Genomic DNA, 26,171 nt, shown 5'->3' on the forward strand with positions numbered 1-26,171 from the left:
TTTTCTTAACACCCTGATGACATGTACCAAATATGGGTGAAATCGGTTCACAACCACGCCTGAAATCTCGATTATCACTTTATCATGCGAGAGTGTAAAATGTTCGGTGACACCCGAACTTAGCCCTTCCTTACTTGTTTTTGATTATTTTTTATATGTCAGATATCTTAACTCGTCTACTCCTTTTTTTTATCCATGTGGATCCCGTTATTTACATACGTAATTCAATTAGCTGAACAAAAATCAAATACTTAACGTCGAAAAGCTTACAAGCAATTCAAAAACRTTATTAGAAAAGATATGTTACGTAAAATAATTAATAGTTAAGGTAATTAGTTTTTGTATAGTTCATAACGAAAAACAATAAACATATGATATACCAAAACCAATAATTGTTTAGTTATACTTTGCAGAAAATTAATGAACCTTTAGATCAAGCAGATAGTACCCATATGCGTCACGTTGCAATTTCGGAGTAACCATTAAAATTTCCCATAAATGACTATTTCTAAATTACATCAAAGTTTAGTGTATCTCAGAAAGTATTTTTAATTTATTTAATAATGAAGCGACAGTTATTAGCAGAGTCCATTCTGATTACTTCTTCTGTTGATATATCACACTAACTTAAAATGAGGCATCGCTCTCGGAATGCATCATGCTAGACTGTAAAACTAAAACATACTATATATCTTTCATGCCACCCATTATTCATACATTTACTTAAATAGAATTTAGATCAAAACGTAATGTTTTTTTTATCCCAATTTAAAGTATTAGACTCTTGAGTTAGGTTTTGTAAAGGYGTGTACGTTAATTATTAAAAAAAACGTGGAACTTTCCTATGTTTTAATACTTTAATATTATAATATAGAAAGCAAATAATTATTGTGCAGTTGCAATAATAGCAAACGCGTGTGAAAAAGTATTGAYAACTCAAGAGTAGACCTTTTATGTGTTAGACCAGCAACAACATTTCAATCAGTGAGTAATGACACTGATAAAACGATCCGCTCTAATGTCCACATTTGCAACATTTGAGATACATAACCATAAAAAATAAATTATTATTATATCCCTCATTTACAGAAATGTGTGCAATGTCAATAGCCAAGATAACAATTTGACGTTATTCTACTTGTTAAGTCGTTTGTAACCACAACCACGACACACATCCCAGATGTGCCAGGCAGAAGATCTTTTTCAGAAAGAACGAGATATTTTGTATTACAACGATATTGGTGAAAAGGAATTTAAATGTGCAAGCATTTTTTTCTTAGCATTAACGACATATTTGAATTATGACAGAGAAATTCCGTTATATTTTTCACAAAGTACGCCATAACTCAAAGAGGAAAACGTTTAAGGCCATAAAAAGTGTTATTTAATATCTTACATGCCACTTTTTTATTCAATAAACTTATAGTGTTTCCCTATATTTGCTAAATAAGTAAGAGGCAATTGACAACTTTAAACCGCTCTCCTTAAAAATCGACTTTTTTGAGTTATCGCACCATTCATGTATGTAAGTGATATGTGCATAAATATATGTCTATATGTACTTATAGACAGATATATAGAGAAGTCTCCATTAAATATTAAATAATTACTTCTGTTGATTTAGATATATTTTTTTGATTTCATACAATTAATTTTCTTTAAAATGTACACGAAATAAATCTACTATTTCTTTCAATAAATGAAAATTTAATAATATCCTTAAATCAGTTAAATATTCAAGCAGTGGATGAGGGAGGCCCTTCTTCCAGTGAAATTCAGAATCTCGTCGTTTGCGTAGACAAATCAGAAAATCCGGTCTTTTATACCAACTTCACAGGTTTGTATGAAATTCAAAAAGAAAAAAAGAAAATTTTATTATTAAATCTTATTTGTTTAGAAAATGGATTGGGTATGGAAGGAGTGAATTTTTCACAAGAAGCTTATGATCCCAAAAATGAAGGTTGGGAAGAAAATGAGGACCGTTTCAAACTTTATTATTTCATCTTAGGTGTGATTGGTTATAATGGCATGTAAATAATATACCAATACAAAAATTTGGTTATTGCAGAAGATGTATTTATACATCATGCCAAATATTTTCAACTGAACAAGAATGGGCGATCGCGGGGACTACTTAAATCACTGGATCGCGAATTGGAACCCAAACTCCAAATACGCATTAAGATCTCAAATGATAAAAACGGTTCTGTTCTGTTTCTTGTTCCTAACAGTTCCTTTTAACCGAATATCATTTTATTTAAACCACGAAATACTTTAATTAATGAATGGTTTGTGCTTGAAAGAAAAAAATAGGACGTAAAAACACGACGCCTACTGCCGTATTTGGCCTTCAATATATTAATAATGGATATTTAMTAAATACTGATGAATTTGATATCCACTCATCGTCAGATTAAATATAGAAGAACTCTGATATCTGAATACTAAATTGTTCATTGAGTTTTGAAGTTGGGGTTATGGGCGCTAGACAATAAAATAGAAAAATAACTTAGGTTCAAGCAACTTTTTCTTGAATTGCTATCTTTTATTACTATTTTATAACTAGCACTACACAGTTGTTCATTTAAAATTGGCTTCTTCSACTTATATTTGCAGTGATAGTAATTTTTCTAAATATAGGCTAGTTGTAGTCAATTTTAAAAGGTTCTTCTGCTTGAGCTAGGCGAATTTTCGCCTACGCTCTTAATTTGAGTAACCAATAATGTTCTTGAGTAACCAATAATGAACTTTTTCAATTTTTAAACAAAGCCTGGATGCAGCTTCCCTCTGACATTTCTTCCATAAAATTTAGCGTTTCTGACGTTTTTTGTTAGTCGGTTAACGCACTTTTAGTGATTTTCAACATAACCTTTGTATGGGAGGTGGGCGTGGTTATTATCTGATTTCTTCCAATTTTGAACTGTATATGGAAATGCCTGAAGAAAACGCCCCTGTAGAGTTTGGTTGACATAGCTATAGTAGTTTATGAGATATGTACAAAAAACTTAGTAAGGGGCGGGGCCACGCCCACTTTTCCAAACAAATTACGGCCAAATATGCCCCTCTCTAATGCGATCCGTTATGCCAAATTTCACTTTAATATCTTTATTTATGGCTTAGTTATGACACTTTATAAGTTTCCGGTTTTCGCCATTTTGTGGGCGTGGCAGTGGGCCGTTTTTGCCCATCTTTGAACTTAGCCTTCCTATGGAGCCTAGAAATACGTGTACCAAGTTTCATCATGATATCTCAATTTTTACTCAAGTTACAGCTTACACGGAAGGATGGACAGACGGACGGACGGACAGACAGACATCCGGATTTCAACTCTACTCGTCACCCTGATCACTTTGGTATAAATAACCCTATATCTAACTCTTTTAGTTTTAGGACTTACAAACAACCGTTATGTGAACAAAACTATAATACTCTCTTTAGCAACTTTGTAGCGCGAGTATAATGAATGGAAGGACATTTTGTAATTGTAAGTATACACAATTATTTATTAATTATATRTTATTTACTTTATAGTATATAAGAAGCGACCACCCTTAGAACAATCCTTCAATTTCTCCATTTTCAGTGTTTAAATCAATGTCGTATATTGCAGGACGAGTTGAAAGACCAGGCATTTTAGTGATTTCTCCGCACATAGCAACGACGAAGCCAGCTCCTGCTGATACGTACATATCTTGAACAGTAAGAGTGAATCCTTTGGGCGCTCCCTTAATGGCGGCATCGCCAGTTAATGAGCCCGAAGTTTTGGACATGCAGACCGGTAAAGTATCGAAACCCTTAAAAATATTTAGAAGAATTGTAGACAATTATTAGGTATTTGAACTAATAAAATCATTTTACTTACAGCAGCATTCAATTTTTTCAATGAATCAATAGCTTTTGGAGTTAACTCAACTTTGGCTGCCCCATACATATTCTGTGCAATTGTATTCATTTTATCTTCCAGAGGTAAATTAATATCATATAATAATTTAAAACCACTTGGACCTTCACACGCCTTTATTACCGCATCGGCAAGCTCAGAGGCACCTTCACCACCATCGCTCCAATGCGTACATAGGACAGCTGCAAATGCACCGGCTTTCAAAGCAGCTTGCTTTATGAGATTGTGTTCCGCCTCCGTATCAGACCTAAAAATACACATACATTTGTAATATAATTTTAATGGAACTTAATTGGATGGTRCAACTTACGTGTGGCGATTAATGGCTACTATAACTGGGAAACCGAATTTCTGACCATTGGAAATGTGTTGAAGAAGGTTAGGTAATCCTTTTTCAAGTAATTCCAAATTCTCTTCGGTATATTGTTTATTGAGCGGAGCTCCTGGGGTGACTGCAGCTCCACCACCATGCATTTTTAGAGCCCGAACTGTGGCTACTAGCACCATTGCATTTGGTTTGAGACCAGAGGAACGACATTTGACGTTACAGAACTTTTCCATGCCAATATCAGAACCAAAACCAGCTTCTGTACAAACGAAACCTTTTTCACCCACCAATTTCAGCCCGATTCTGTCAGCAACAATTGAGGAACATCCATGCGCAATATTYGCAAATGGACCAGTGTGTACCAGAACAGGTGTTCCCTCTAAAGTTTGCATTAAAGTAGGATCTAAAGCATCCTTCAGTAGAACCGTTAGTGCACCAGTAACGCCTAGATCATCGGCAGTCACAGGCCTACCCTTGCGATCGAATGCCACCACCATGTTTGCTAGCCGCTGTTTCATATCTTCCATGTCTGTAGCAAGTGCCAACACAGCCATTATTTCACTAGCAACTGAGATGGCAAATGAGGTTTTACGAGTGAAATTCTTCTCGGAGGGCGATTGACCAATTGTTACTTCTCGTAAATAACGATCGTTAATATCAATGACGCGTTCCCACATTATTGTGTCGGGATCGATATCCAAACGGGCAAAACGGCTTTGTTCTTCTGGTGTTAATGAATCAGGATCGGTTTTCGAAATTCCCAACCGCTGTAAACGGCGCAGTTGGATATTCGAAAATTTACGCTGACCTTTAATTCGTGGCACCAGCCGATCGTACAACGATTGATCCTTTTGGGTGTTTTCATGGAAAATACGGGTATCCAATTGGGCAGCAAGCAAGTTATTGGCTGCCGAAACAGCATGGATATCACCCGTTAAATGCAAATTAAATTCATCCATTGGAATGACTTGTGCATAGCCACCACCAGCAGCTCCACCCTTGATTCCAAAAGTGGGACCTTGTGATGGTTGTCTCATGCAAGCAATTGCATTACGACCCTTATGGGCACAAAGTGCCTGAACAAGCCCAATCAGTGTTGTACTCTTACCTTCACCAAGGGGAGTGGGTGTAATACTAACGAAAATAAAAAAAAATTKAAAAAATAAAAATTATATAAAAAGAAAATACTAACCCAGCTACCACTATGTATGAACCATCAGAACGACTCTTCAAGCGGTCTACTGTACGCAAGGATATTTTTGCTTTTTTGTCTCCATAAAGTGAAACCTCCCTGCCTATCAACCCAATCTCTTTGGCCAAATTGGAGATATGTTTGGGCTTYTGAGATCTAGCAATAATGATGTCTCTGTAAACATAAGTACAAAAGGTGTTAAACAAATAAGACGGACAAAAAACAAACAACACCTACGATGGTACAGGTCTAACTTTAGCCAAAGTAAGCGGTGCCAAATCCCAAGTGGTTTGTACTAATTTTTCAGCAGCTGACAAAGCCGAACGAACAGTGTTTTTCATTAGCATGGCTACAGTCATAGGTCCAACGCCGCCAGGAACTGGAGTAATAAATGAAGCTACTTGTTTTGCTTCGTCAAAAAGAACATCACCCACCAGCCGAGAGTTTCCTTGTTTGGTAGAATCTAAAAAATTTACAACATTTATTTTATTTGATTAAGAACWGATCAAAAGAATTCCTATCATTGTTTAAAAGTTCAGAAATGATGTTGTGAGGTATGGCAACGCACGCTGTTATGATGCTCCAATTCGAATCACGAGACATTATTTACGCAAATACTGACCCGGGGCCAAACAACTTGAACTGATAAGAACTTGACTTAATCTCTTCGACTACTTATAGGCCATCTCTACKTTTTCCTTATCTCAATCTAGACTTTTAACCAATCACGTACACCAGTTTCCCAGGGAACAAAATACCGTATGTKTTAAAGTAATTTTAAAACCACAGARTAATTATAAAATGAAATGTAAACGTACAGAAATGTACGTTTTGCGGAAGAAGAATTTTTAAAATACAGAAAGCATTTTAACACAAAAAGGTAAGAAGTACCAGCCAGGTCTAACATTCTATACTTTTTATACTAATAGCGATTAAATATAATTCTTACCTTATTTCTAGTAGATAGTTTATATACATACATAAAGATAAAAAACCCCATATTATGGGAGAAGTAAAATGATTTATACACTGTTTAAATTCAAAATAAAAAGCCATTTACATTGGAACTTTTTTAGGGCAAAAACTGAAACTTCAGGAGGCGTTTGCAAATAAAATTAACTTGGAAAATAACAGACACCCTAATATACATAKTGTACGGACGAATGTATTTACCTGGTTTCACATTAATGCCACAATCAATAACAACAGCTCCTGGTTTGATCCAGCTTCCTTTTACTAGTTCTGGCACACCAATGGCAACGACTAGAATGTCGGCGCTTCGACACTGGAAATAAATTTTTCATAAATGCACAATTAAATTATTCAATTACCAAATGAAGTTCGGCTACAGGGAGAACACAAATTCAAGTTAATGAATTCTTTGCACAGTTGCACATCCACTTTACCAATTTTTTTTATAAATAAAACCATCATCAAATTATTATTTTTGTAAGTTGAGAATGTGCAACAATTAAGAGGAATTTGTTTATTAATTATCAAATTCCAAATGGCTTAARAATTAGGAAACAAATATTCAGTATTATCGAATATCGAATATACTTACAATTTGCTCCAGGTTTTTAGTTTTGGAATGACAAACAGTCACTGTGGCATTCTCCCATTTTAACAGCTGTGACACAGGTGTACCAACGATTTTACTTCTACCTAGGACCACAGCTTGTGCTCCTGCAATTTGTACACCCGTCCGTTTAATCAATTCAATACAACCCCATGGTGTACAAGGTAGATATCCATTTAAATCTCCGATGGAAACACGTCCCTCATTTACGGTATGTAGCCCATCGACATCCTTATCTGGACAAACGGCGTCCGTTATCTTATGAGAATCAATTTTAGTCTCAGCATCAAKAGGCATTTGCACTATAATGCCATGTACATTGGGATCTAAGTTCAGTTCCGTTATCTAGAATAGATAGATTACATTCTTCTTATACATATATGTACATAGTTTATATATGTACAAAAATATTTATGATATATACTTCTGAAGTATACGTATGAACTACTTAAATATTTGTTCACAGAAATTACTGATTATTACTTTCCATTTATCCACATCTAGTTTTTGATTGATTTATTGTTGATAAACGTTTTGGCATAAACACTTGACTGAATGGATRACTTACCTTCTCCAGCAAATCGACTTCGGCCACAGTTCTTGGAAGTTTTATGTGTTCAACGGTAATGCCAATTTCTGTTGCAGCCTTTACCTTCATGCGAATGTAAACGTTTGAATCTTCACGCCCACCCACTTGTAAAATCCGCAAGCCGGGTGTAAAACTGGAGAGCTTAGCCTTTACAACATCAATTTGCCGTTTTAAAGACGCACGAATTTCACTTAAAAACRATTAGGAAATGTTGAGTCTGACACACTGATTCAAATTCAAAAACACTTACTTAGCCACTTCGGTGCCTGAAATGAGTTTGGCGCTACCAGACATATTTTTTGTTGAAGTTTCTCGAAAGGATCTAAAGCACAAAAAAGTAAGTTCAAAAGTATGCCACTCTCCTTTACAGAAGTTAATCTCAACCGCTCTATTCAAACGTCAAAAGCGAACTGCACTTCTATGACTAGTATTTAACGAATTTGTAGCCCAGCTTGATCAGAAACACAAATTAAATGCAGCTTGTTCTGGATCATCGAAGTGATCTTCAGGTCATGCAAGTAAACTTGTTTTAATTCAACAACTGATTACAAATATTATCACCCAAATGTGTCGATAATGTCTATTTGAGGGTAAAAGGGGCGTGATGAAACTAAACCAATAGTTGATAGCTATTTAATATTTGCAAATTGTGCATATGTATGATACCAGAATTGCAAACTGGTAAAGACATAGAAGCCTTAAAAATTATCTGTTGACAGTGTCGATCGTTCTCTCATAATTTTGAGCGCGAGCGATTGCTTGTAGGGCATATTTAAGAGTAGGTGCATGTGAACGGTATATGACTACTGATTGGGGATATTTAAACTACTCTTGGTAAACTGCTAAGAAAACCGAATTTAAGTTAATTWAAAAAAAAAAAAACTAAATATATTTCATTCGCGGTGCACAGGATGTTTAGAACTGGATAAGTATAGTAGGTGTAACAACTGATTTAATACTAAATTATAGCTAAGTAATTTGTTATGTAAAGATTTTATAGGCGGGTTGCAACTTGACAACGTTCGGCGGATACGCTGAAAACTCTACTATCTCTCTTATAAATCCAAATAAAAGTATTAGGAGACTCCAAAAAATTCCGAAACGGTATATACCGTGCTTTTATAAAATATTGTATATACCTAGTTTGATTGTTTTTGAGTTCTTAAACTTAAATAAGAACGCATATTCAAAATCTGTTTGGTTAGAACTCAGCGTTGACCACTGCTAACAAAAGAGCCGGAAAATAGTAAGTTGTACTTATGTGTTACTTTTTATTCTGATAAAAAATGTACACTGAAACAAATTTCGTATTTTCAAAAACTTATTTGTACTTATTTCATATGTAATTTTAAGGTGTTTTTGAAGATAGGTAAGTATAGTTCTCTAATAATATTTTTGCCCTACGTACATAACATATTCATATATGTACATACAAGTTTCAGTAAGTGCATATCGACATTGTATATTGAGACACCCTAATATACGGATATATATGTATATTCCCAAATATTATATACTTGCATGTGTGGTTCCACATACACACATATTTGCATATTTATTTTCACATACATACACATTTACAATTTGTCTTTTTTATTCCTCGAGAGATAAGACATGCATTCGTACATGTGTCAGCTAATAACTGTGAGATTATATTGTAACAATTGGTAGAATGTGTTATCACAATTTTGTATATGAAAGCTTAAAATTTAAGTTTATATACAAGCATACATACATATACATATGTACCTTCTATAAATGTCAAACATATTGACCGACAGTAAAGGTAATAAAGTGAACTAGAATCCCCAAACCGTAATACAGTTGATCTTCCTAAATTCGAATCACCATTACACACAAAAAAATTTCGAGTTAGAGAGACTTCGAGTTATAGAGAAATTCATTAAAATATAACATTAAGTAAAGGTGTAATATATACATAGATTTATACACAGTTTTGGACTGAACATACAGGATTTGCCCGGAAAGTAATACTTATTTTCTTTCGCCTCGACTGTATTTTGAGTTTGCGCGCACTGACTKGATTCGGTAGAGTGCGTTCCCACCTAACGAACGAACGTCTGATCAGTTGTCTCCGAACGTACTTCGTTACAGCAGAGGTACGCGATAAATTCTGTGTGAAACTCGTTAATCTGCGACAGAGACRTTTGATATGATCAAGMAGRCTTACCCAGATGTTGCTTTAGYAAGAAGTGGTGTGATTCGGTGGCACCTTTCTAGACTATGTGACTCGTGTRCGCAAAGTTTTGAACTCAGACCGTCGACTAAGTATGCCCAGATGTTAAATTTATCAAAATCTGTCGTTCTGTCGCGATTGTGATGGAGCACTTGAACATGCGAAATGTGTGGGCGAAGATGTTCCCAAAAGTGCTCACTGACGACCAGAAATTGCGGCGAGTGGAAATGTGTCAAGAAAATTTGAACATGTGTGAAAGTGACCCCCAATTTTTGAATATCGTAATTACAGGTGACGAGTCATGGATCTTTGTGCATGATCCCGAAATTTTTTTGTTTCCTTGCCTGAAAAGGCCGATGAAAGGCAAGAATTTTGAGACGACAGAAGGGAACCCATCAGCAAGCTCAAGGCTATTTCGGAGAATKCCTCTCGTGACTCGTTCAATCCTTGGAAAACGCAATAGGAACGCTGCGTCAAAACAGAAGGATCCTATTTTAAGCGTTTTAAAAAAAATTGGAATGATTGGTTCAATAAATTTTTTTAAATCGACTCAGTYCTATTACTTTCCGGACAAATCCTGTTTATTTTTTGCTCGTTTGCTWCACTGAAAAGTTATTTTAATCTGTGTGTACTTTGTAGTGATCGCCAGTATTAATAATCGTATTTAAACAGGAATTTTAAATTGAAAGGCAAGTATTACRTCATTTTAGGAGGGCGGCTGAATATTTTCTTCTTCAAAATCCTCATCGTTTTCCATGGCTCTATAATTCATATTCGTTGGGTCTGTAATATTCGGCTCTACAATATCATTTGTTATAAATCCGTCTTAGCAAATCTCATTTCCTTAAGTGTAAAGAATTGACAATAGGTGCGACACCAACGGACCTTTTCGACAAATTTTAACCTATTTTGGGTCATGACTTTATCTTGTCAGCTTTATGAAGAGTTTTAATAATGTGTAYGGAATTGAGAAGTCATTATACTTCCATATAACAAAATTTTAAATTGTATCATATTTTTTCACTATTTGCTTTGGGTTTTCTCGTTGTACAATTGAGATAATCTCTGATGCGATGAACATAAAGATTATTAATTAATATTATTTCATATAAAGTAATATGAGCATATGGGTCGCACCACTGTTAAATTGCTTATGTGTTGAGGTATCTGACAATAAGCGATCTCACACTTGTCATTTCGTTTTTATACCCTGAGCAGGATATATTAAGTTTGTCACGAAGTTTGTAACAGAGAGAAGGAATCGTCRGAGACCATATAAAGTATAAATATAAATGATCAGTATGTTGAGCTGAGTCGATTTAGCTATGTCCGTCTGTCTGTATATATACGAACTAGTCAGTTTTTAAGATATCGTTTTGAAATTTTGCAAACGTGATTTTCTCTTCAAAAAGTTGCTGGTATGTCGAAAAGGCCGATATCGGACCACTGTAACATATAGCTGTAAAACAAACTGAACGATCGGCGTCAAGTTGTTGTATGGAAAACTTTCACATTTGACAATATATCTTAACAAAAGTTTGCACATGTTATTTTCTAAGATAATTATGTAATATACGAAGAAATTGTTCAGATCGGCTTACTATAATATAGAGCCATACAAACTGAACTTGATTCCGGTTCTTGCATGGAAAACTTTTGCATTTGACAAGATCTATTCACGAAATTTGGTATGCATTATTTTCTAAAGAAGCAATGTAATCTCCAAAGAAATTTGTTCAGATCGGTTAACTATAGCATATAGCTGCAATGGAAACTGAATGATCGGAATCAAATGCTTACATGGGAAATTTCCTGATTTAACGTATTATCTTCACGAAATTGACATGGATTACTGCTTGAGATAATAACATAATCTCCGAAAAAATTATTCAGATCGGATTACTATAGCATATAGCTTCCATACAAACTGGACATATAGTTACTAAAAGAAATACACCTGTGAAGGGTGCTCCGGTGGAGTCGAAGTTAACGCTTTCTTCTTTGTTATTATTGCAAACATCATTGAAAATCAAATCACTAGTAAAATAGAAATTGAACCGAATAACCTTTATGTATAAAGTTAGAAATTCTATCCATATTAACTGCACTAGGTAAAATTGAAAAGGCCCTAGATGGTATAAGTTTCAACTCACGGAGCAATGTTATACACAAGATATACACTCTACTGGATAAGTAGTAACATCTGCTCAGCTTATTTGTGGTATCGTACAAATTTCCTTGTCGCAGATGATCACAAAATGTATTCGTGATGGTACCTTTTAGAAAGCCCCTGTCTGTATATACAAAATATATATGGACGTTATTTTATTGAGGCCCTTATTACAGTTTCCATACAACTGCATTTTGGTTTAAGTTTTGATACTATCTACATATATCAACTCAACCCGTCAAAAAACTTCGTTTGAGYTGCTGTTCAAATTAAATTTTTTTTTTTTTATAATCGATTTCTTCTCTGTTCTAATTGAATAGAGTACCAAAAATGTACAATTTAAGCATGGGGATGAAACATAATGGCGTGGGGATGTCTTTTCTGTCAAAACGTTAGTCCTTTATTTTGGATAAAGGACACTTTAAAAATAGAGTAAATTTAAAAGTAACCCAATTAATTTAAAAGTTAAAATTATATTACAGAAACTGTTATGAAAATCAATAAAGCTTTCACATTATGAAATTATTTTATCGTGTTTCGTTTTGCGTTTTACAAATTTAAATTATTAAACGCGATACATAGTTCGAAAATTATACCTTTTAAATTTATTGGAAATAAATTCCCGTCAATTAACTAATTTAATAACCGTTGCAATATATTATACATAAATGACACTATGTGAATAAAGAACAATAGACATTGATTTATTACCACCTATACGCATCATCTTAATTTCTAATTTATTTTATATATTTGAATTTGGAATTTCCGCAATTAACAATTTCGTTGAATTTCATTCAAAGAAGCTAATATGAAATTTCGCACTTTTACTGAACTATTCTTACGTCGAACGCGTAAATAAAATTAACTACTCTAATACTATATCTAATCACTACACTTGAAGATGGGATGTGGAAATATATGAACTTGTTCGTTTCTTAATTTTTTTTTATTTTCATTCCTTTCCTGTTATAATTCATATGAATTCTGTACAACGTCTAAATTTTTTTAGCTGATTGCCTAAATATTTTTTTTTTTTAACTTTATTATTTTATTTTCAACAGTTTCATTTTACTTTAATTGCAGCTCGCAGTTTAGCAGATCTACTTCGGCTGTTTTTCATCACTTCTTCCTCGTTGGGAACGATTACGTGTTTATGTAGCTGCTTCCAATTCGATCGTACAAACATTTCAATTAATTCCTTATCATGTGATATATCATGACCACAATATTTCAACGGCACCGGATTTGCAAGGCCTTCGATTACATTCCCGTGTATATGTCGCTTTACTATTGTATCCTCAAGTGAATGAAAGGTTATAGCGACAAGTCGGCCTTCGTGTCTCAAATACTCGTTAGCTAAAATCATTCCGTAATTGATCTCATTTAATTCATTATTAATGAATATGCGCAATGCCTGAAATGTCTTTGTGGCTACGTGTGTGGGCCGCTGAATTTTGTCCAATCGATGTGTATCTTGAAGACACGAGGCCACTAAATCAGATAGCTGTTTGGTAGTATCAATCTTATAAAAACAGCGTGCCTCAACGATCGCTCGAGCAATTTTTTTCGCTCCTTTCTCTTCACCATACATTCGCAGTATTTTCACTAGATCACCTTCCTCGGCACGAGCAAGAACATCTGCGGCTGTAACTTGGTCACCATTTGGTCCACGATCCATGCGCATGTCCAAAGGACCATTTTTAGAAATAGAAAAGCCACGGTCCGCTTCGTCAAATTGCATCGAAGAGCAACCGAAATCAAACAGTATGCCATCAATAGAATGTTTCTTTATTTTATGCTCTTTTAAAAGCTTCGGCAAATCAGAGAATTTTCCCAATAATGGTATTAGTCGATTTGAATATTCTTTACTTAAGGAAATAGCGAGCTCATATGCAACTGGATCTCGATCAAGGGCAAATACTTTTATATCGTTGTGTTTTTCTAAAATGTGCTTACTGTGACCACCGGCCCCGAAAGTCATATCGATAAAAATTTTTCGAGGACCTGGGTTAAGATAGTTAATTGCTTGCTTACAGAGCACAGGTACATGTCTAACTATTTGTCCATCAGGGCTATTCGTAGCAGTGCTGTAGTTAGACTTTAAATATACTGAGGCTTGGTTAATTCGACGAAGCATTATCATTAATAAGATATTTAAAAAACGATCCCCTGCTAAGTATAAACTAATGTTTGTTTTGGTTTTTAGAACAGTTTTTCGTATAATATTTTAATCACTTTCGCCCTTTTCGCCTACTTTTTCATCATTGAGGTACTGTAAAAATTCAGACGACAGCACTTGACTGCACTGTTCCGCTGACAATCCTGTTGCTGTAGAAGCGTATCTCCGCTGATATTTCTTAGCGTAAATATTACTAGCTAATCTTTCTAAAGAATCAATTTGTGCATTTAATTCGACATTGGCCTCAACAGTAAGGCCAGCTGGATTAGAGAGAATTTTGACTTGCTTTCGTATCTGCTCTCCCAAGTCCCTATTAAAATTCGATAAATGTATGTTAGAATGAAACGAATTATAAAATAACATTTAAAATATTAATGAAATGAAGGATTTGTAACATGTTTGTAGCAATAGACACGCTTTTAAATGTACGATACAGATATAAAATCCTAAAAGAGATGTGAGGAAATTATAATTAGTATTCTTACAAATTGGGATGATCTGTTAACAAATACTTGAGATTGTGAACTTCAATATATAACCATCGAAATTAGAGTTGAAAGCAAACTTGACATTATTGAATCGAAGAAATTAAATCAATCACATCGAACTCAAATAATTTTTAACTTAATCTGAGTAATAAAAAAAGGTCTACAACAAAAAAAAGTTAAACTTTTTTCATCACTACTACCTTCTTATCAGCGTCTTCAAACTGTAGGATAATTCTGCCTGTATCGATTCATATAAAAAAACTCAACATATTAAACCATTTAACATTTTGGCTTCAGTAATCAAGTGATTAGCCCTGGGCTGTTGTTGTTGTTATTTTTGTATCGGCAGAATTTCTTTCTTTCGTACCTAACACAAAAATATACGTTTATCCTCGGATTGTGTTATATGGATTGTTTTGGCTTCAGCTCATACCTTTGTCCTTTCCGGATTGGGAGGTCCTGGCAGTAGCTAAGCTACTGCCGTCCCCATCGCGACAACATAACAATTCTCGAGGAGGCCCTACGCTTCAGCCGGATTTAAACGAAATACTATATATAAAGGATTTAACTTACTCGGTAGATGAAACACCAAGGATGTATTCTTCCGAAATTTTTTGATAAGCGTATTTTGAGCACATTTTCAACAATAACAATTAACACACTGTAAATCTTTTGATTTATTAGGAGGGCCAAATAGTACTGGCACAAAAATTGATCTTGCACCATCTTAACTACCTTTTACCGACAGCACCTCTTTTAAGAATATTATAATACTGCAACTATAATAGTAGTAGTGCAATAAGTCAATAATCAAACGAAAAGCCAAATAATCTGTACTTGAGATGCACTTTTGTAAAACACAAATCAAGTACTTTCAATAATCAGCAATAGTATTGACTGATAGAACATAATTTATCGTAAGTACATTAGATAACGTGCTGCTACAATGTGAGAATGGAAAAATGAAAAGTTATGACTAAATAACGTTATTGCATACCTGCCCACTTTTGTTTTGTCAGTCGGCCACTTCTCCAGAACTTTAAGAAATCTTTTATATTGAACTGACATAACTTGCCTTGATAAAGAATGTTGTTATACGGTAAGGTTTTGATTTTAGGAATCCACTAACATTTCCATTAGACAATGCGATTTCATAAGACCAAGTATACGAGGAAACAGCTGATAGTACAGTTTGAGAGCCGCTATTAACAATTTCCATTAAATTATTATATCGATAGAAAGTATTCCATTTTCGTTCGATAAGCATAGTACACTTTAAGCTGGCCACATCAGCCAATTTAAAAAGAGTTGCAACTATTTCACTTCTCCTCAACATTGGAACTATGTATGTAGGAATGTGTGAACAGTTAGTGGTGGACGGGTTCGAAAACGAATATGCTATCGGCCAAACCCTTTATAGGGTAAATTAAATGTCTACATTTTAAATACGCAAAGAATTGTATACAAATTTCGAAGGAATATCAACTTCCTGTTTTATATAAACAACCCACTAGTTCTATCATAATGTTAAATATGTGGTTTGTAATGAATTTAATGCTGTCCATATATAATTTAATCACATTCCTTAATRTACTCATTGAATTTTTATTATTTTTTTTAATTTTTTTACTAAATAATTAATATATTCCTGGTAAGAAAGCCAAAAGAACACCTTCCAAGTAGTTCTAATAATATATTTTTTAAATTACTGCTATTTCTAGATTGAGCGCAATTCGTCAATTTCAATTTTTCTACGTAAAAAAAAAGATAAACCCATTAACGAGCGTAACTAAATAAAAGGTTGAGCAGCTGGTTTTATATTTATATTTTCGTTTTCTCCAGTCAGCTTTACTACTTAAATATTGTCAAAATCGAATTTTTCAATGCTCAGCGTTACTGCCGCGTTTATTTAGGTATGTGTCACAGAAAACTTATGGGAATGAGGAATTTTTGACAGCAGTTTTGGGACGGCAGTCAAAAATAAATCTAAGCGTATAGCTGTTAACAGCCCTATGTCTGGAATACAATGCTCGCGACAGACTGCAAACGACATCTGTCAAATATTAAAATACACACGTTCTTATGGACGAACCTATTTTGACAGCCGCACGACTGTAGGCCGACAGTTGTCGTTCTCGCTAACTTCAATTTTATCCTATATTTGCCAGCGACGACAGTAGAGTTGACAGTAGAATGAAAGACAGAGAGATGAGAATGAGTGGTGATGCCACTAATATGTAAAATGAGAAATTACTCAGAGCTTTAACAACCCTGACGTTATTTTACAAACAAAAGCATAAAATAGCTCTGTTACATCATTTATAGTTGCAATTGATAATTTAGAACAAATAAATTTACATATTTACTTATTTTTTGCTTAAAAATTTCACTTTGAACAAAATATTAAAATTTCATTGAAGTGCAAGGTATTAGTATGGCCACAACCGAAATTGTGTACATGCAAAATGGACAGCTGTGTTGTCTTGTGTTGCYTTCTTAACACAAATGTTCATGTAGAAAGATTTGCAACGCCATTTTCAGTTCATTGTAGTGCTGCTGCAGTCTGTCGCGAGCATTGTGTTTCACACACTATTCTCATGCCCTCGCAAAATCACCACCCTCACTATTTTACATGAACAGTTTTCCAAATGCTCACAATTATACACAAAATAACAAATTTGTGATGTCTGAAAACTAACCTCACAACACAAAATCGGATTTTTCGGAAATTTTGTTTGTTTTAATAATTTCAATATTTTTAAAGAAATTTGCAATTATTTTATTGATATAGAATGGAGGAACTATTCCTCCATAGGTGGTATTTGTTCGATCCGAAGCAGTATTTTCAAAGACACCTAGCGTAGAAAATAAGTAGTTAAAAGGGGTTATTAATTAWCTGTATTGTCGTTTTCAATAGGGTTTACTTTCCTCTTTACAACAATAAGTTGTGTTTATGAAGATTCGTTTGAACGCGTTTATTTGCAAATGTTTTTTAAGTATGAACGGTAGATTTCCAGTCACAGAGAAAGTGCAAGTTTCTAGATTTCTTTTAAATTTGAAGTTATTGTGTCAAATGACTTCTTAAAAAATATTCGATGTATAACTCTTCAGAATTAAAGGCAATGGGAACAATTTGTTATTTTTTTCCAATTGTTTGCATATTTTTCGCTGTCAGATGATTTTCCAGTGCTATGACAGCAGTGCAAAATTGCTTTCGATTGGTTCGTTTGCGGGAAAGTGTGTGGTGTAGGAAATAACAAGAAATTTTCGGGAATCCGAAATATAGAATATTTCAATTAAAAAATCTCTTGAATTAGGCGCATTGTAATGTCGGGCTTAATTTCGATAACAGTACGGCGTCTCCCACGCGATGTCCTTAAACTGGGAATGCAAGCTGCACTTACTCAGGAGGTATGTATTGATAAAATATGTGTTGCGAAAACAGTACAGAGCAAGTGTAGAAATTTGGAGGCCAATCCGGAGTAAAGACAGTATTTGCAACTGATGGTTATGTAACATATCAAAAAATTCTGAAACTTTAAATGAAAATAAATTATTTTATTTCATTGAATGATTTTTATGTGTATCACATGACGTTACAAATCTGTTGTGCAATCAATTTTTGTTCAGATCAAAGTTGATGCCTTGTTTCTCTTTTAGGTTAAATCAGCATGTGTAATACGCCAATTTTCAAAGTTATCAGTGGTAACACAAACCCAGGCTATTACAAGAAGTGAAGCCCTTCCTACCGTCGCATACCCCTCTCAAAGGTAATATTCAATATATAAATGGTTTGCAAGAAAAGCTAACGAAAATGGTTTCAGAACTATCAATTCTTTTGGAACTCAAGGTTTTCACACCACTAGTAATTTGTGGACCACTGAGACGGTAAAAACGCCTCCTTTCCCTGAGTCCGTAGCCGAAGGAGATGTCAAGTGAGTGAACATTTTTAATCTTATATGTTACAGAGTGTATTTAACTCGGGTCTTTCTTATCTACTTTTTGATTGTTAATTTAAAAAAACTGAATTAGTAAGAAAGTAAATTAGCAAATCGTTATTAAATATTAATAAGCTTCATAAATATTATATTATAAATATATTTATATTTACAATCTCAAGAAAATCGACTCGGACCATTAAACTGCAACTTCGCAACTGATAAGACTTGATATACATATTATTTGGCTCCATGAGATGGTTGGAATTGAAGATGGGCGGAAAAGTATAAAGTGCCACAGCTAAACTGTCTAAAACTCTAATTGAGTACAACGAATCTATTAGGAAGAGTCATCTGTTGCTTGGAAATGTTTATGAACTGTTTTAGCTTAATGCGGAAAATATCCACGGTTTAAATTATTACAGTCCCATATTCTAACAAAATTTATGCTGGATATGTCGATCAGTGTGTAAATTATCTTCACATAGTTGCGTGCAAATATGTTCTGAGTATACTTGCGTAATTCCATAGGTTTATGCAATCACCAAACCTTCCCTCAGCCCCCTACATCCGATATAGTTATTTCGGAATTTCTACCGGACATTAAACCGTTTATGTTGGTCGAATTGTGTGATGTTGTAGYTAGTGCTGCAAAGTTGTACTTTTTATTTTTTTTATATACACTACGTGAATTATTAATTAAATTATGTGTATTTACTATTCAACTGCACAACATTTTTCGCAAAAGCAAAAAGTGCTTATAAAACAACATTCAGTCTTCTGGGGTGTAATGCAATGATGTTCAACATTTCTTCACTCGAAAGTTCAATCTCTACTTAAGTTTTTAGCCAGCGTAGAGTCAAAAACGTGATTTCACAGAAAATTTTTGGGTTTCAATTAATGTTTTTAGTTCTTTCCCATCTAGTATCCTCCGCAGAATCTGAAATTCAAATTTTTTTAATTTTGCAATAACATTTATTAATTTAAGATTGTTTCGGGCCGAACCACTTTCTATATAACAAAATTATGTTATTGCATGCAGTAGCGCAACAAAAAATATTCATTACCCATTTTTTATTTCCTTTAGAACAAAGTGATATGAGTTTTAAATTTTGCATATTTATATATACTCTCGAGTGTTTAGGAGGTCACTGTCGTAGAGCACAGATTTCATTGTCATCTTAATTACCCTCGGCCCTTGCAGCGCCTACTCCTATTTCTGCTTTAGTTCATTTTTTAATATTGGGTTAGCTAAAACAGGCGTTCAAACTGCCAGAGTGATTACGAACTCAGAAGTTTTGATTGAAGCGAGCAATACGCATTGATGAACTCTTTCAGCTGAGATTATAATTTGACCACATTCTCCAAAAGCCAAACAAATACTCTCACACAATAAAAAAAATCGATACAAGGACTCAAGGTGCTCTATCTATGATATAATTATCTTATTCGGCTATTAGTTCGAGAGGAGATAGAAATGCAATGCGAAAATATAAACTTATTTTTATGACTAAAAGGTAGAATTAAACTAAAAAATAAATATCGATTCTTTGAAACTCCTATAGTGTCCATTAGGGTGATTCAAAAAAAATTTCTTTTTTTTTCGGTGGGTACTCTGAAAATAGGTTCCTAGACACCTCTAAGGAAGCCTCTCCAAGAATGAGTTATTAATTGTAACGGGAAAATCCTCCTACTTACAATTTTCTATTTTTTCTTATTATCATATAGAAAACTTTATATCTCGCTTCCAACTACTTGAAAAAATATCCTATTCCTTAGATTTTGTAGAAAATTAAATTCTCTACAAAACAGGTCTGTACGATTTACGATGTAAACCCAACCATTTAAAATATATTAACAGTTAAAGTTTGATTATTTTTGGCAATTTTTTTTTTATTTCTTATGAATTTTATAACTAATGAACTAAATTATTATGAATGATGAAAGTCATAGGTTTTTGGAGAGGCCTAAAAAATTTATTTTTCATATTTTGAATGTTAAATGTTTTATATGTTAAAAAAAAAACATTTGAACGATAAATAGCGGATCACAAGCTTTATTTTCAAAGAGTAATTTAGCAAGCTTAGACATGCGTTCAAGTGGTGAGTGTTTTTATTCTTTTTAAACATATAAAAGTAAAATTATGGTAGTGATTGAGGTTACCATAAAATTTCTCAGGTGATTGTGCTCATTTAAATTAATTTGCTGATAGTTATTATTAATTGGAGGGCAGTAAAATACAGATATCACAATTGTCTTATTCAGGCACAGAGTACAGTTTCGCTGCATGCTCACAATTGTGTTATCTTCCCAATCTCTAGGAAGATTTTTCAATTTGGGCAACAGCGATGACGTTGAAGCAGTCCTACACATTTTAGATCAGTCTGATATAGACTTCAGTGATGATGATGACAATGTAGATGAAACTTGAATAAGTTATGGTTGCCAAAATCTAATAAGGGTGAAGACACCTTTAGAATACTTAAGTAATTATTTTCCGGAATACCACTATAAGATTGTGGTGAAATTTACCAAAAAGTACGTGGTCTATCGCTTTTACGGGTGTGCAATCATAATGGGCTGCCTTGGTTACCCTGCTATAAGAATGTACTGGTCAAATGAATGCAAAATTCCTGCCATATTTAATTTAAAGTCTCGAGACAAATTTCTCCAACTACGGTTAGACATACACTTTGTTGACTTTTCTGTTCTAGATTCCAGTAACAAATTTTGGAGAGTTCAACCCATCATAGACATGATTAGGGAGCGCTGCAATGAATTGGCAACTGATATCACAAACTACTCGATTGACGAGCAAATGATACCATTCACTGGAAGATTCCCTGCTCGGCAAGTAATCAGATCAAAACATCGGCCTATTGGATTAAAAACTCTTGTATGCGCAACTTCTACAGGCATTGTAGTAGATTTTGAAGTTTTCCAAGGGGCAGGGACATTTGAAGATTGCGGTCTTGGACATGGGCCATCTATAGTTATGTGACTAATAAAGCAACTTACCGAAAGGCAGCCAAATATATTTCGACAGGTTTTTTACTACAATACCACTCGTGGAATCGTTTTACCAAATGAATTATCCTGCAACAGGTGCAATAATGGCAAACAGGATACCTAAATGTGTTAACTTCCCTCTGGATAAAGATATAAATCGAGATGATATACGTCGGTTTATAAATAATAATAACGCAGCTCTTGTGAAATGGAAGAATACAAAAGCGGTTATAGTTGCTTCAAGTAAATGTGTGTGGGACCCCGTTGGTGAAGTTGAGAGGTGGAATAGAAATCTGAAACGCCGGTTGCCCGTTGAAATACCTTCAGTAATTGAAGACTATAACATGTTTAAGGGAGGGAGTTGATTTGTGTGATCAAATGCTCGAATATTACAGAATTAAAATGAGTTGTCAAGTTGTTTTTTAACTTTATATGAACCTATTTTTCAGTGTACCAAACGAAAATTTTTTTTTTKTTTTTGATTCACCCTAATATGCATTGATGTTTGACGATGAATATCTCGTCTCATCCATTTTTATAGAGCAGTAAATTTCCTACAAAACTATGGCGTCTTTATCACGAACACACGTATTTTGGTAGCATAAAGCATTCAGTGAAGGTCGTGAAGTAATCGAAAACCTGTCTCATACGAGTCGYCCAATCACTTTTGAATGAGAAGTGGATTTATGAATATGACCTCGAAGCTGTTTAACATTCTGTCGAAAGCGCTTATATTGCTTAGAGCCTTTTTTGGAGGCGATAATAAAGATTTGTATTATTTGTTTTATCAACACGGTTCAAATACGATCAGAAGGTACATAAGCTATATAGATGCATACATAATACTATATAATTATATAATGTACTTCCAGAAGGCTCTAAATTAAAAAGTATTTTTTTTTAAGATTTACTGTTAAAGTTGGAGATTATGTGGCTCAAGATCAGGTTGTTATGGAAGTTGAAACCGACAAAACTGCAATGCCTGTCCCTGCGCCTTTCGGAGGTGTAATTCGTGAGATATTAGTAGAAGATGGTGTAACAGTGAAAGCCGGTCAACCTTTGTTCAAAATAGAAAAGGCGGAAGGTACGCCAACTGCAGCTGCCGCTGCACCGGCAGCTGCTGCACCTCCACCTGCAAAACCTGCTGCTCCTGCACCAGCTCCAGCTGCAGCACCGGCACCAAAACCAGCTCCTCCGGCTGCAAGACCACCACCACCACCTGCAGCAAGAGCTGCTCCTCCACCACCACCTCCTAAGCCCTCAGCACCTGTGGGCCAAATTCCAGTTGCTTCTGTGCCACCTGCTCAAGCCGCTCCACAAATAAAGGTTCCACCAAGTGATTATTCGCGTCAGATTACCGGCACCCGAACCGAACAACGTGTGAAAATGAATCGAATGCGCCAAAAGATTGCATCTCGTTTGAAGGACGCACAAAATACAAACGCGATGTTGACCACGTTCAACGAAATCGATATGAGGTATGTAAGTGTTACTTTAAAACACCTTTAATTAGGCAATCGTTTGTCATTTGTACATTTCTTGGTTTTAAACTGATTCATTGTTTTACGTTTTCCTTTAAAAATATTTTCTTATAATTGAAAGTTTTTTTAATTTATAAAATGTATTATTATTTAAATAAATATTTATTTGTAGCGCTGCCATGGAATTCCGTAAAAGTAATCTAGATGCTTTCCAAAAGAAGTTTGGCATCAAGATAGGATTTATGTCTATATTCTCTAAAGCCTCTGCTTACGCATTACAAGATCAGCCTGTAGTTAATGCTGTTATTGACGGTCAGGTAATTCTATAATAATGTTTTATTTAATTTAAGTTAGTAATGTATTGTATTTATATAATTTTAGGAAATCGTGTATCGCGATTACGTGGATATCTCAGTGGCTGTTGCTACACCCAAGGGTCTAGTAGTGCCCGTGATAAGAAATGTCGAAAGTATGAATTATGCGGATATTGAAATTGCCTTGGCTGCACTTGGTGAAAAAGCAAAACGGAATGCAATCGCCATTGAAGATATGGATGGTGGAACCTTCACCATCAGTAATGGAGGCGTATTCGGTTCGTTGATGGGAACGCCAATTATAAATCCTCCCCAAAGTGCTATATTGGGTATGCATGGCATATTTGAGCGACCAGTTGCGGTAAAGGGACAAGTGAGTAAAACTTTCTTTTTAAGTATAAACAAATTAATTTATTCATATTAAATCGTTAGGTTGTCATACGTCCAATGATGTATGTTGCTCTTACTTACGACCATCGACTGATTGATGGACGTGAGGCTGTAATGTTCTTACGTAAAGTCAAGGCTGCTGTAGAAGATCCTAGAATAATGCTGGCTGGATTATAAATGCAATCGAAAAAATTCAAAGAAAGCTTAAAGCGCTRATTAAAAATGGAATATGTCTAACATATAAATATTGAACGGCTTATTTATTTTGGTTTTACACTCATTTATTGTTTTACTTCTTCGTTTAAAAAAATCTTTTTAATTATGAAATTTTTATATTAATTTATGAAATAAAAATGTATTATTTACGTAAAATTTATTCACATATACGCTTTAATACTAAAATTACTGTATCACATTTTCTTTATTTGAAATCGGTGTTTTAATTGTTGTTTATTAAATATTTCCTCAAGATGTAAATATATTTATTACACCTATCACGTATTTATAGTGAATGAATATTGCTGAAAATATATAAATAATCCAGTCGAGAAGCTAACCAAAATTGATGCAGAAAATGCTTTTTATTATTTAACATAACTTATAACGAAATTGTTGTATATCAACGCTCTATTGCCTGAACAGTTTAAAAAACGTAATATATGGGAGCCATTTTTGTTGCTGGATTTAATATCGGAATGAAAAATCCCATTGACCTCCCTCAGTTGGTGATGCAACATCCTTTCATCAACATTATTATCAAGAATGATAGAAAACATCTACTTTTGTTATTGTTGTGTTATTTTTTTAACTCAAATACGAGGGCGGTACAATGCTTACTTGTCTAAGAGAAGAAAAAGTATTATATTTTTTGCTACATTATAATAAAGTTTGTGAAAAAGGTAATCTCATGCCTGGCGAGTGAAATTTTCAAATTTGGAAAAATCAGACCCGCGTTTTTATGGCGGAATATCACTTTTCTTCTCGACTTTGATTCGTACGTAAATTTCAGCAAAAAGGATCGCTGGGCGAAGTTCACATTGAATTGTTTACCTAACGGTTGTTATATACCATGACATGACTGAAATACATAACAATGGGATTTTCCACAACAAAATGCTCAGATTGACACAACGAATGGACTTTTTTTTGAATATTCGTGGTTATAAGTCCTAATTGTTCTAGTTTACAGATTCACATAAAAAAAAAAATTAAAAACACCCAAACACGCGTAAATTTCATTTTGGTTAGTAAGTGCCTACATATACATATGTACATATTTACTAATAAAGTAAAGTGGCTTATTATATTTTTTAAACTTGCATGAATAATGACCGCGTTGCGAATTTTGTGGGGTTTTCGGGATTAAAATCCATTTTTGTTAACGCCGTTTTGGAAATTTGTTCATTTTATCTTTTTTTCAGTTCGTTATTTGGAGTTCAAAATTAAATTTAATTAGATTTTAAGGATTACAAGAAAATTGAATTCAAATGTTAACTGAATTACTTTTTATTTATTCGCAACCTTTTGATAGTAATAATAAGTAATAATTACATATGTATTCCAAAACATTCTTACTGGAGATTTACGTTAAATTAATCTTAATATTTCTTATAGTCTCCATTATTTTTTTGATTGCTGTTTGCTAACCCGTTTTTTCATATTAAATTATATAGATTCTAGAACTCTAAGGGATAACTTGAATCGCATTCTCCAATTTAAGGAGAGTATTATATATGCTTTTAACGTAAATTATAATATTTACTTATATCTTATTAGTGGTGGAAAAGTATAAGTTCTAAAAGACTTCCGACACATTCATCCAAACATATTAGCACTAAATTCTTATTCTACAAAGATATGACGATGAAAGAAACTTAAACGTCGAATAATAAATTGTATAAATTTAATATTTGTTAAAAAATACGCATTGAACATGTTTTCGGAAATTTTCAGTATTTGGCGCAACAGAATGGCAACCTTAATGCACATTTGTATAATCGCAAAATAGGAATGTATGTATGTATTAGTCTGAAATTATAAGCGTACAATAATTTCTAATTCCTCTGAATATTTTGCAATAAACTACATACATACATATGTATATATACAAGCAAACTTCTTTAAATAGCATAACATACCGCACGTAGGCACACACGCTTACCCGATGTGTCAATACTACGGGGAATGTTTAGCATCGCGCCGGTTAAATATCGTTTATGGAGAAAAACAGGGTCAGGCTATCCCCACCCCCGACCCCTTATTCGAAAGAGGAAGGATCGAACTTTTTAATAAACCCTCCCTCRACCCCCYARATCCCCTATGGACCTGTAGGGAGGCCTTTGAAAATGACCAAAAATCAGTGTTTTTGCTAATTTTTCCATACAAACTGAAACCAATGCAACCCAGCCAACAT

The 26,171-nt window shown here is 34.0% G+C and overlaps 3 protein-coding genes across 4 annotated transcripts; 1 reads left to right on the forward strand and 2 right to left on the reverse strand.

Annotated features, from left to right (window-relative positions):
* Window positions 1-3,474: 3,474 nt before the first annotated feature.
* On the reverse strand, window positions 3,475-15,834 carry LOC108971273 (C-1-tetrahydrofolate synthase, cytoplasmic). 2 transcript variants are annotated; one of them, XM_018937230.1, is made up of 11 exons: window positions 15,624-15,834; window positions 13,679-13,684; window positions 7,840-7,911; window positions 7,569-7,779; window positions 6,986-7,345; window positions 6,595-6,706; window positions 5,659-5,884; window positions 5,422-5,595; window positions 4,212-5,363; window positions 3,863-4,148; window positions 3,475-3,794 (listed from the first exon to the last, which is right to left on the reverse strand). In XM_018937230.1, the coding sequence occupies exons 1-11, from the start codon at window positions 15,692-15,694 to the stop codon at window positions 3,552-3,554; spliced, it is 2,913 nt and encodes a 970-aa protein (XP_018792775.1). In that variant the 5' UTR covers window positions 15,695-15,834; the 3' UTR covers window positions 3,475-3,551. The 2 variants fall into 2 exon arrangements, with proteins under 2 accessions (XP_018792775.1, XP_018792774.1); XM_018937229.1 differs by lacking the exons at window positions 13,679-13,684; window positions 15,624-15,834 and adding an exon at window positions 15,200-15,349.
* On the reverse strand, window positions 11,889-14,171 carry LOC108971274 (probable methyltransferase-like protein 15 homolog). Its single transcript, XM_018937231.1, has one exon. The coding sequence runs from the start codon at window positions 14,100-14,102 to the stop codon at window positions 13,023-13,025; it is 1,080 nt and encodes a 359-aa protein (XP_018792776.1). The 5' UTR covers window positions 14,103-14,171; the 3' UTR covers window positions 11,889-13,022.
* A 1,799-nt stretch (window positions 15,835-17,633) lies between the features above and the next one.
* Window positions 17,634-23,936, forward strand: LOC108971275 (dihydrolipoyllysine-residue succinyltransferase component of 2-oxoglutarate dehydrogenase complex, mitochondrial). Its single transcript, XM_018937232.1, has 7 exons — window positions 17,634-18,037; window positions 18,287-18,396; window positions 18,451-18,561; window positions 22,479-23,051; window positions 23,227-23,371; window positions 23,436-23,741; window positions 23,801-23,936. The coding sequence occupies exons 1-7, from the start codon at window positions 17,954-17,956 to the stop codon at window positions 23,933-23,935; spliced, it is 1,464 nt and encodes a 487-aa protein (XP_018792777.1). The 5' UTR covers window positions 17,634-17,953; the 3' UTR covers window position 23,936.
* The last annotated feature ends 2,235 nt before the right edge of the window (window positions 23,937-26,171 follow it).

This window comes from Bactrocera latifrons, unplaced genomic scaffold (assembly GCF_001853355.1).
Source record: "Bactrocera latifrons isolate USDA-ARS-PBARC rearing strain unplaced genomic scaffold, ASM185335v1 scaffold_334, whole genome shotgun sequence".
In the NCBI taxonomy this organism is placed as follows: Eukaryota; Metazoa; Arthropoda; class Insecta; order Diptera; family Tephritidae; genus Bactrocera; species Bactrocera latifrons.